Genomic DNA, 13004 nt, shown 5'->3' with positions numbered 1-13004 from the left:
TCCAAACAAACCAAGAAGGACCTGGGCTGCAGCGGGTCTGAGGAGGCTCCTGAACTGCAGGTGCCCTTCAGAGACATAAACATGAGAAGTTGGTTATTTGGTGAACTTGGCCAAGTGTTTACCAATTCACATAAATTTCTCAGTATGTACCAGATGATCTATTCATGAGGACTCCCATCACCACTACCACATATTTGCTTTTGTATGGCTGTAGATGAAAGTGCCAGAAGAGAGAAAAAACCCAAAGAAGCACATCTTCCCAAAATTGATATTGGACCTTTTTATACAATGATGCAGATACAGATTTAGTAGTTTAACTCGTCATTCAATTAAGAATATTGATTCTTTTACACAATTATTTTATTTTATTTTATTTTATTTGTTTTTGTTTTTATTGTTCTGGATTTCTAAGGACAGCTGCTGGTGCTCCATGCTCACTGTTCAGTTTTTCTTCAGTTAAAAATCACCAAGTAAAGATTGGTATCCACTGTCTCTGACAGTTTATCTTCTCCAGACTGAGAGAAAACACAGATATTTAGAGCAGCTCAGCTTACCTTAAGAAAAAAATCAATTTTTAACCTATTTGACTGAAGATGGAGGCTAAATTTATCTAGAGGATATATTTAAAAATCTTGTAACATCAAAAGGCAATTTGGAAAGATCATGTAAGAAATAAAAAATGCTTCAGAAATCATAGGAATGCTTACATTCAATGTTGGAAGCTTTGTTCATCATATTTGTAATTCTTAAATTTCTAGGATACTTTGGTTATTTAGGGAGAAAGGTCAGTAGTATATCTAAGACCTTCAGGCTTGAAAAGCCTACTGTCATAGGGAGATACAAACTCTACACAAACTTCAAGCTGCTTTAGGCCACTCAAGAATTGTGACTTGTACTTGTGAAATCAATTATTTGTGGCCTCTTTTATTGTTTGCTATTCTTGTTCTGCTGAGGCAATGTACTTCATCAGATTCATGCTACTGCCCATCTAGTTTGCTGCTAGTAATCAATAAAATTAGGGCTGTCATCAAAATTCATTTAAAACTGCCACTATCCTTTATCCTTTTGGTATCACGTGATTTAGAGAACCCATTTTGCAACACTAGAGAGCCTCCCCAAAGTTTAAATAAACACTTATTGACTCCGTGGGACAACCAGCACAAATATTGTAACTAAACTCTCATCTGGAATTATGCATGTACTGTATCACATATAAATAATTGCAGACAGATGTGATGAGGAAACCCAAGGTGCTTGATATTAGTCTTTACATCTCATGCCAGCTAACATCAGTTAAGGAAGATATGTGATACAATTCTGTAGCAAAACAGCTTTAGAAAGATTTGGTTTGCAATTTCAGAACATTTTCTTATCCTTTTTTTCAGTGCTAAAACTTTTAGTAACTTTAGTGGTATTGTATCAACTTTTCAGTTGGCAGGGATTAACTGTTAGAAAAAATAATTTATACTGGCAGTGTTTTGTTAAAAAAATTACTGATTTTGGATGATTTGGTTTTTAAAATGGGAGAAAAGCATGGTATTTAAAAGAACACAAAGTAGGGAATAAAGGAATGGGAAGAATGGGAGTAGGGGACAGAATTATAAGCCATAGTGTCTTGCAGATGTGATATGGGTGCAAAGATCTCTGAGAAATAGAATTGTTGTAACTGTACAGCCAGTGAAAGCATCCTACATCTTCATACAGCCTTTATGGAACATGTAAGTTGCAATTTTGCAGAAGTGGTACATAAATACTGCTCTTCATTTTGTTACAACTCTTCTCACTCCCTACTGCAGTTACACCACATCAAACACATTCCTTCCCACCTGCTTCGTGAACTGCATTTTCTTTGCATACAGGTTATTTTAAGGTAAGCACTTAGTCACTGAATACCTGATGATGAAAAGCTGATGTCCCCAAGATGTAGAAATTAAAAATTTCTGATGAAAAAAGACAGAAATTATGTACATTTTCTCTCTCATGACTAACAGACAGTATAGTATTTTCTATCAATGTTGTTATTTGTAGATATAGTTTGGAACATCTGTTTACCCTAGACCTTAATTAAAACTGTGGTTCACTTTGATAAATAAACTTTAAAAAATATTTTTTTGCCGGTTTTATTTTTATGCACTTCCTGCTGAAGGCAATGCAGTGCCTGCAGCCCAAAGATGCTCTGAGCACAGGCAAGGCTCTGTACAAACTGATGGAGAAGAAGCACGAGTTCTGATTCCAGCCTCTACTACCATGCTCTGAAACAGACAAAAGTCCCCATAAAATAACATGAAAAGTCAACACAAAGATGTATAAGCCAAACTCTTTTTACCAGGCATTCCCAGTGTCCTCAGAAAAACAGGTCATTGTCCTGTGTGTGTTTTCAGTGGATAATTAGGAATACTGAATACAGCAGTGGAAAAGAAAGTATAGCCCACAGGCAACAGCTTAACCACCACTCCACCTCATGCAGGACAGCTCAGGCATTGTTGGTGCTCTGTGATTTTTTGTCAGCTGTTCTTTTCCTCTTCTATTTAGCTTTTCTGTCATAGGAAGCAGTGGCATCCTTTTCATCTTCTGGTACAGATGGTTGTGCTGCAACCAGCACAGTGGGGCTCTCATTTCACATAATTACCTGATTTTGCTCAAGATGCCAATGATTTAACTTTAAGTACACTTTGGAGGTGTGGTCCATGAGATACATAACAACAAAAAACATTTTTAAAGAGCTCTGCATTGCTCTATTCTGAGCCATCACAGTCTAAGCAATAGCTAACAATGGAAGAATAAAGAAGTCACTGAAGTTAGGTAATGTTATTCCCAGTGATGCAGACATTTCTTGGCAGCACGGTATGCTAAGTACAGGTTATTTTATCCTAGCAATAGCTCCATATGACGTCAAACTGGCAGCTCTTTCACTGACAGTACCTCTTGTAAGATACTTTTGACATGAACAAATTTGTAAGAAAAATATACCATTGGAAAGTCTGTTTCACACATTTCCCTTTGAATTTTCTTGGCTAGATACTTTTTATAAGAAAAAAAGTATTTTTCAAAAAAAAATTGAAAGGCTTCATATTTGTTCAAATATGGATTAGTCAGGCATACCTCACAACCTTATCCAGGGCAGCAGAACTATGCACAGGGAGCTCCTGAGTTTGGGCTACCCTCAACCAGTACAGAGTTATTGCTCACTTGAATTCTGCAACTCTTTTCTCAGCCTGGAAATTAGAAACCTCATATGAAAACCTAAGTATGTAATACGGATTTAATTCAGTATTTACCAATTATTGTGACCAAAATAAAAGGTATTAGAAGAAATAAAAGCTATGATTCACCTGTCATTGGGAGAGGAAAGTCTTACAGACTCCCAGAAGTTCTTTATTTCTGATGGGTATCCACAAAGTAGACTATAAATGACTAAGGTTTGCCAATCTATGACATTTCTCTGACAGTGGGAAAGACCTTGTTTGTTTTGCACTGTTTTGCAGATGGAGATTTCTTCAGGTATGAAAGTGTAAATTCCCCTGCAGCCTCAAGTATAAACATATTTTATTGACTTTAGTATCACCAAAATATAAGCTAATTGCTCTACTTTTACTATATATGATAAATAAAACCAACACCCAGAAAATAAATTTATCACTCCATGTACATTTTTTTCTGGGAAGAGGACCAGACAACAAACATAAGCATGCTACAAGATACAACATTTCAACAGTACACAGACAATATTGCAGCACGTGGGTTAAATTTATATATAGACCAGACTATATTAAAATACAATAGAAGAGAACTATATTTGAAAATGAGGCTCTAATTTATATTGACACAAAATGACCTAAATCTAAATATTCACAGAAGATGGAAAAAAGTAAGTCACAGAAGTGACTTAAGTGACTTATTAAGTGTTCATAGGTGTCATATTTGCAATGCAGTGTTAATTATATTCACCTAACACAGAGCACCCATGGCATCAACAGGGAAGTGACAAAAAGGAGGATCTGTTATCATGATTTGGTATGTGGGAAACTCATGTGGCTGCTCATAATGATTCCATTTTTTGCCCCTAGTCACTCACAGCATATGGCTCAGTCACAAAATTAATTTTTTTTTCCTATGCTGCTGATAAATGTCTTAAATAAAACATCCTTCCTCCAATTTCTGTGCTAATGGTAATACTGAAATATCCAGTGCTGTACGGCTCCAACCCTCTCCATTCTTACATCATTCCTTTTCTTTTTGTAAACTCAAAGACTAGGAGGGAAGCTTCTTCATCCCCATAATGTTTTTAAAGCTATTTTTTCCCCATTTTCACTGTTAAGAGAGCATTCATGGGCTGCATCCTCCTATGGTGCAGCAGGAATATGACCAGCTCATCCGAGCTACTGTCAATATGAGGTTATATCCCAGAGGATATCAATGAGCTTCTCTCCCTGCTTTTCTGTATTGCAGGACAACCACAATAGCACTCCTAAATATCTTCAGGAGTAAGTTTAGGATATGAAAAATGCTAAAATTCTACACAACAGGAAAAGGGGAAGAAAATGCAGGACACAGACTCCAGTTAGGTCTTCTGAAAGTGGGAAATGAGGAACTTTTCTTTCCCCCAATACTGCCTTGTTAATGTCTGCATCCTGACTGCTGCAAATACAATTGTACATCTCACCCTGGGATGTATGCATATCATTCCTGCTGGCAATGCTGGGAAAATCAATTTCATATGCACTGAGAACTGCAACCCTCGTGGAAGGCAGCATTTGACTCTCGGGGTTACACGGTCATTTCTAATTTAGTAGAAAGGGGCACTGCACTAGCAAAAATAGAGAAATGTAAAGATCACGAACCCAACCAATTCATCCCATTCTCAGGGGCTACAATTTCTGAGGGCAGAATTGACCCATTATCCTCACATCGTGATTCTGGACCATCTACTCTTTGGTGTGCACAGGGACGTACACTTGTATAATAGACAATTCAAAGTCTTACCTAGAATCACAGAATGGTAAGGGATTGGAAGATCATCAAGTCCCAAAATCCCCTCACAATGGGCTGGAACACCTGCCCCTAGAGCTGGTTGTTTAAAGCTTTATCCAGCCTGGCATTTAACACTGCCAGGGTTGAGTCCAAGGCTCAACCTTACCCAGTTTCTAGTAAATACTAGTTCAGTTGTCTAATTTGAATTGGCTTATGCTGACTTAAAACGGGTATGGATAAGTTCTCTGCTTCCTGGTTTCACAGAGAACTCACTCATAAATGCAAGTGAAAGATGCCTTAATCTAACCTTGAAGACTGAGAAACCCATGGTCATGCCCACTGCACTGCTGGGGCCAGTGCTGCCAGTGTGAACAGAAAAACCCAAGGTAAAAACTCTACAAACCCTCTTATGGTTTTACTGGCAATCATGCCTCTGTAACAGAGCAAAGACTGTAGATGAAATTTTGTTGTCACATATTTTTCTTTTTTTTTTTTCCCCTCTTTGTGTTACAACCTTGTCATTGGAAATGAAGTCAATGCTGCCTACAGCTGGGTTTCCCTCTCTACTTTTCTGCACAAGAACTTGAAAAAAACTGAATGCTGCTTTTGCTGGGATGGCATCTGTTGCAATATCTGTAATAAATCCATGGTTAGGTGCACTCATGAAGTGAACTTGTGGGCAGTGGTACAGTCAGGTAAACATTGCCACTGTATACTAAGTACAGTGTTAGGACAACCAACCAGTACTCTGAGATTATGTACAGAGCTTAAAAACAAAATACTGCCCAGAGCAGAAGATTTTGAATACCTTTGAATTCAATGTTCTTGAAAGGTAAGTTTGTGATTCAAAAATTAGTTAAGTTATATGAAAATAAACAATCAGGTCAGAACATTTTCCCTCCTAGGCATGAATTCTGGGGACAGAGTAAAATTGCATTTAAAAAAGATTCACCACAATTATGATTTAGAGGAAATTTGGGTTACAAACTATGTGATGATGTTCTTTTTATTTGACTGATTACAAAAAATCCTTTAGCTAACCATAAATCATACTATCTGCATTTGAACATTTCATTTTTTTTAAGTACTCACTTTTAAGAAGGATTGCTTTCATAGAATTTTCAAGAACATTTTGAAGAAAATATACCAATTAAGCACTATGGGGTTTTTTTTGTGTTGTTTTGTTTCTGCTTTGTTTGGTTGGGGTATTTTTATTTGTTTGTTTTTGTTGTTTGGTTTTTTTTTTTCCTACTTCTACTACTGAAAAGAGTCCTCCACTCTCCAAGAACGTAAGAACACACCAGGTTACCCAGCAAAGCAGCACCTGCCATGTACAGCACTATAGTATATTTCAAACTGCAGATTTTACTTAGTCAAATATGCTCATTATATAATACAATAATGACCTAAGAATTTAACAACCTAAGGTGACACAGAAGATGGAGAAGTCACAGCAATAAGGAAAGGTTGTGCTGTTTACAGACTCTAAATTAATCTTCGTGGTTGTAGTGTTGCATTTTGAATGACAAATTTGCTTCTGTGACTATGGTATCTTACTTGAGGCATGAGAACACTTTATTATTGCCTTGAATGAAAACAAAACAACCTCAAAAATACTCATTGTGCCCATATCACTGACAGATGGTGTCTGTCATACATGACGTGTGTGCAGTAGTTGCAATATTGTTGTATTTTTATTCTTCTTTGACCTGGACCTGTGGCACTAATGAGCATGGACTGGGGCAATAATAAGAATACGCTTAGGCTAATGATGCCCCCAGATATCCTTGGAAGTGGGATTTAGTCTCAAAACTTTTTTGTAATTGCATTTCCCATACAGCTGTAATGTTCCTCAGCATTTTCTGACAAACCTAATTTAACATAAATCTCACATAAATATAACATTTTTTGTTTTCTGCATACAGGTAATAACTTCTAAATGTTTTTCTCCACCTTCCCTTCTGATCAGTTGCAAATGCAACATTAGATATTAGGCATTTATATTTATTTTTTTAGGAGAAGCTTTTCAAAACTCCATTCTTTAATATGATGAAAGAAAAAACATAGAGTATCATTCACAACAACTCAGCTTTCAAAGGCTATCCACCATTACCATAGAAATAGCACAGACACTTAGTATACCTCCCTCTGCCTATCATTCCGGTGTCAAGCCTGTAAGTTCAAAAGTGCACCCCGTTTTTTGCCAAAACCAGAAGACCCATTTTATATCTGCTAAGCAATTATTTTATGAGGGAAGAATAATGGAACTTCAGTCCATATAAAATGATATGTTGTCTGTCAGCCAAGTGATCTGTTCTGAAAGCCATGACCCTGACAGTTGGACATGGTTTGTGTGACTCTGCTTAATTTCATGTCCATTGTTGAAATAGCTGAATCTTCTCAATACAACAAAAACTATTTTAGAGATTTCAGAATATTTTCAATATTGGCTTATGTGGCAACAAACACATATGCAAGACACTTCAAACTTTCATTGCTATTCCTGTTGCATTCAGACAAAATCTGGTATACACATTTCTTCTGTTGCCCTATTGCAATGGATATCCATTGAACCAGCCCAGAAAACTGCTGGTTTTTCTCTTTAAATTTGTGCTTTCTAAAACTACAGAAGAAATAAGATTATTATTATTCTAGAGCCAGACTTCATGAAATTACAACTTTGAAAACACCACGAAAACATCACCATTGCACAGCTGAATTTCTCAGCAGTTATGTGGAAGACTAGAACCAAACCACAAATCTATTAACAAGAAGTCTGTTTTATCCACAGACCACCTCTTCATTCATTGCAAAGGGCCTCAGCAGCATTCACCCAGATGGTCTATTGCCACTAAAATGCCAGGTTTGTCCACCTGCACCCTACTTACATGGCACTGTGCGGAGGTAGAGATTGTCTCTTATGATCTGCTGGAGCTCATGGTCCACAGAACCTTTCTGGAATCGGAGATTGAGGTAGTGACGAAGGTCCTTATCAACAATGCCTCCTGTCAGGGAAAAGACAAATGAAAGTACAATTTAAAATTATATTGCTTTGATGGAAGCAATGAATCACTTGTAAATCTTTGTGGCTCATTTTCCTTCATGTTTCTGTCATGATGGAGAACAAAACACGCAGAGCTTTCTGGTTAAAGCATGTGGTTGGTACAGTATTTTTTACTATTGATACTAGTAAAGGTTAAAAACAGTTAATGACAACTAGCTAAATCTGTACAGTTCAGAAAACACACACAGGGTTATGGACAGAGCTGTCAATTTTCATTCCACACGAAACTTGAACATATTGTTATTATACAACTACCTACATATGTATCTAAATAATAAAGCATTAGATATTATGTTTCCCAGGACCTTATACCAATTTCCCATTTATTATTAAACCAAAAATTTTGGTTCCAAATCTCTCTGCAGTGTTTAGTGGTTTTAGTCCTTGTGTAACCACAATAAAATGTGGCTGTACTTGGCAATCATATAAATGTTATATGTTTTCTTTTATTTATTTCTGATAGAACTCACAATTGAAAGACACAATATCAAAAACAAGAGTTCATATTTTATTTCCACCACCAAAAATGTCATGACAACATCTCAGCAAAGTAGTACAAATGTGAAAAAAACTGAGTAAAAAACCTTGTATTTGCCACTTTGACTATAATTTTAGGACAAAACTATTTAAACTACTGTTTAGCCACTGATGGGTGTATCATGTTCTAATATGAAAGGCATATCTATAAATCTAATCCAACATGATTAATAAGCATTTCCCAATATAGTTCCTCCCCATTTCTTTTAACCTTGAATAGGGATCACATTTATAATTATGGAGAAGTCTATAAATAACTCAATTTCTTCTCTCACTGAAATTCTGACATAGAAAAAATATAGAAAATCATTTCTATATTGAGTTCTGACATATATTCCCAAGATGAAAAATTTCAAGTGGATAGATCCCCAACTTGTTGCTTCACACATGCAACCTTAAAACATTTTTTCAAATGGCATTTGTTATTGGACCCTCTGCCAAAACTCTTATTGACTTAGACTATATAAAGATTTTCCTGTAAATAGGAACACATAACATCCCTATCTAATTATTTGAAAGTCACTGGAGAGCACAAATGGTTATAAATTAAAATATATTTCTTCTTACAGCTATTCCTATTTACCTGCCTATTATAACTCCATAATGTCATTACTGCTGCCCTTTGTCAGTAACTTTAAAACCTTTTGTTCCAGGTTTATAAAAAGCTTATAAATAATTTCTCTCTTTAGCTAATGCCAAAAGACCCAGCACACTTTCATAATCAAAAGAAGGGGGAAAAAAGCACCCCAGCTTATAAAACACAAAATACCTGTATGCCTGGTTCCCTGAGGCTGAGAACTTCCATATGGATCTCTTTTCTTCCAGGATCCCCAAGCTCTAACTGATCTCCTGCTTTGTACTGCTCACCCTGTTTCTTGCAATAGGTTCAGTCTGCAGACAAGACCATCCTTACTTCTAATTTCTTTTGAGATTTCTGACGAGGCTGTAGAGAAATTCTCTGAGTCTGCTGTCCTTCATGATCAGCTGCAGAGAGTAAAGGTCCTGCAGCTCTTGCTCTAATGTACAGAACATGCCCAGTGATGCAGATGCTTTTTGGCAGCCTGAGAAAATGCCAGCTCAAGAACAGCTGTAGCCTGCCCACTGACACAAACCCAAATCATTCAACTTATAACATCAGTAAGTTTAGGAACCTACATAGATTTCTGACCCTCAAAGTGCATTTTTATTTACAGTCTCTTGTTTTAAACACATTTGTTTGAAACACATTTAGTTCATTTACTTCAACATGTGCAATGAATGCACTAAAACCTCCTAAGCACTTCATAAAAAGAGTCACCTCTATTTACGGCAAATTGCGTATTTCAAACTAGATACAAAAATGTGTATTTAGAGGAAGAAATGCCTACAGCCTTGCATTTGTTACATGCAATTCAAAAGCACGTTTCTAACAGAAATAAACAGAAATTAAACCTTGGTGTAGAGGAAATAAAACTTAGCAGCTTCCAAACACAATGGAAACAATACAATTTTCTTAACATCTGAGTATATACTGTAGAATTCTGTTGATTTCAAAGAGCAGTCAGATTAACTACAGTCAACACGTGTACAATTACAAATTTTCTTCTTAAAAAGCCACTCCATTCCTGAACTAATTCATGTTTTTCAATTCTTTGGGCATAAGCTACTAATTTTTTTTTAAAATCTGGTATAACAATGAATTTTTTCCTCCTGAAAATCGTAAAAAAATAAAATAGTTCTAGAGCCCTGAAAAACAGATGCAGTATATTTTTAGTTCATACTTTCAATTGTCATTCTACTGCTTTTCTCCCCTAAAAAGTTCTGTAGTTTTACCTGATGATTTTTAAAAGCATATTGACTTGGTTTTGTGGTATTTATAGTACCTGAACTCTGGAGCAGCCTGATCTTTTTGAAGTACAATCAGGACAACATCCTGCATGTGCACTTATGGGTCCATAAGACTTTTTGCAAGAAAACTATAGTGAATTGCAAATATGTAAACCAGCCTTGATTCAGCAGCATTGTATTACAGTTTGTGTTACAGGCTTTATAAATCAAGAATAACATGAATAATAATAATAATAATAGGAATATGTCCTTCAAAATGCTGAAAATAAGACACAGATATTGTTAGCATTTGGTTTACTTTAGAGGAAAAGAGGAACAGTGACATTAACAGTAAGTTCATAGAAGAAGAAACAGGGAAAAAGCATTTTTACAGTCAGTAACTACTATTTAATGGTCCTATCCAGCCCAGTTAGACAAGTGACTGACTTGGTTTCTGTAGAATTCAACTTCCATTTATTTTCTCTTTTTTGTCGAACACTGAAAATTACTGACATGTTGAGAAATTCCTGACATGAACCTGACCCCCTTCTTTTCTGTTATTGCCAGGCCTCCCAGAGTGGAGGAGTTTGGGCTGGTGCTCAGGGACCACCGGTGCCCATCGCGCTGTTCCACAGATCCCGCGGCGCTGCCCTGCGGCTCCCAAGCTGGAGCTCGGAGGGAAGGAGCTCCCCAGCCACATCCTGCTCACTGCATGTGACAGCAGCAGGAAGCACTGTTGTGTGTCAGAGGGATTACACAGCTCAAGCTTTAGGAACCCAACCCAGAGACCATAATTTAAAGGGTTCTTTGGCCGCTGCCACAGGAGGAGGCTGACAACTGCATGATGGAGCATTCACTGGCTTGCAGCCATGCAGTGCTTTTATGGTTGTTGTTTTTCCCTTTTTGCTGGCTTGGGGCCTGTGCTCTGTTTCAGTTTCATTTCACTCCAATGACTCCCTTTGCTTTGCTAGCTGAGAAACATAGGATGTGAATTAAATACTTCCAGTAATGATCTCTTGTATAATGCATGTGTGGTTTAGGTACAGCTACCAATCATGACGGCAAACTCATAACCATGACTGAAGTTGATTCCAGACATTTTAAAATAAGACACACTTGGCTGAACTAAAAACTGTTCTGTTTGCATGTAGTACTTATGAATTTAATAAGCAAGGCATATCTTTTTAGTATTCTAATGTATTTCTCATGTTTGTTTGTCTTTATAAAATCTAGTAGAAAAGTCCAATCAGAAAAGTACAATAAGGAACACACAGTCAAAAGGGTACTGAATGGTTTCTAGCTCATTAGAAGATTCAAACCTGAAGATAATTGCCATTTCCAAGAAAATGGCAGGGATAAAGGTTTATAATTTTCTCTAATTCTAAATATTATAACATTTTTTTGTAAGTTCCTGTGTGCTATCTCACTGATGCTCCAGCTGGTGTCTGCACTTGCATTGTACTTTCCTTGAAGAATATGTAAACATGAACATCCCTCTTGTTCCTTCAATGAACATCCCTCTTGTTCCTTCAAACATCCCTCTTGTTCCTCCTCTAAATAATTTGTTTCACCTGTAACATATTTTTATTGGTGTAAATTTTCAACAAACACTTCTGAGTATTCACCCGTTCATATTTGCTCATCTTGTACCATAATCTCTCATTTAATTGGCTTCCCAAAATGTGGTATGGTAATTTATTTGGAATTTTTTAACAATAAAATCAATTGCATCTCATCTGAGAATAATCTGCCTTAGATATTTTATTGGCTGGGATTAAAATTTAAAATATTTTGGTTTCCCTGGCTTCTGTAAATACTCCTGGTTAGAAATATCTATGTGCAAGCAAGACTTTTAGATTTATATTTGCATCTGTACATGATCTATGTCTGGGAAACTAAAGGAAATATCTTAGAATTGTTGCTCTGTAATGATAAAGCAGACAACCTCATAAACTTTCAGTATAAACTACCCCCTCTCTTCTACTGCCCTACTTTAATCAGACTGGCTCTCCCTTTGTTTTTAATAAGCTTCTGTTTCTGACTGTAAACATAAGCCATATATCTGGCAAAATCAAATGCCTTGAATGACCTGGCTTTCACCAGCTTCAGCAGGAGCATTCTGCTTGAGAGTCTCATCCAAATTATTTATTCAGGTGGTACCTGGAGCTTTATATCTATACCATGGTGTGGGTCCATGGCCATCTGACAACAGCTCAAGTTTCTTCTGCACCTCTTCAGTACAACACATGCAATTTGGTGCCTGCTACATTAATTTATCCTTCACTGTTCACAGATAATCTAACTGACCTTTCCATAAGCAGCCTAAATGATGACCTAAATTCTTTAAATCAGCTATATCAGGAATATCTGATTTGTTAGTTCTTTTCTCTACCAATGAGAGAAATTTCTTTTACCCAGGAAGGTGAGTGCAAGAATATTTTTTATGACTCTCTGGGATATAACAAGAAACTCATAGTCATCACAAGTAAAAATCTGTGTGCATGGTCTAATTGCTCATTTCTGAATGTCTTTTTAAATGGTCCAGTAAGAATCCAGAATACCTGAAATTACCCTACAGAACCTATCTTAGTCATTCCAATCCTTTTAGTGAAAAATCCTTTTTAAC

General features: G+C 36.5%; 1 protein-coding gene across 11 annotated transcripts in view; it reads right to left on the bottom strand.

The window, feature by feature from the left end:
- Nucleotides 1-13004, bottom strand: part of MAGI2 (membrane associated guanylate kinase, WW and PDZ domain containing 2) — a 702680-nt gene that overhangs the window by 485585 nt on the left and 204091 nt on the right. For all 11 annotated transcript variants that reach the window (XM_015627313.3, XM_033514718.1, XM_015627312.3 and 8 more), the window contains exon 2: nt 7860-7976. In XM_015627313.3, coding sequence (XP_015482799.1) covers nt 7860-7976 — 117 coding nt within the window. The remainder of the gene's footprint in view (nt 1-7859; nt 7977-13004) is intronic.

This window comes from Parus major, chromosome 1A, assembly GCF_001522545.3.
Source record: "Parus major isolate Abel chromosome 1A, Parus_major1.1, whole genome shotgun sequence".
Lineage (NCBI taxonomy): Eukaryota > Metazoa > Chordata > Aves > Passeriformes > Paridae > Parus > Parus major.
This window is presented reverse-complemented; position numbering and strand designations above follow the sequence as displayed.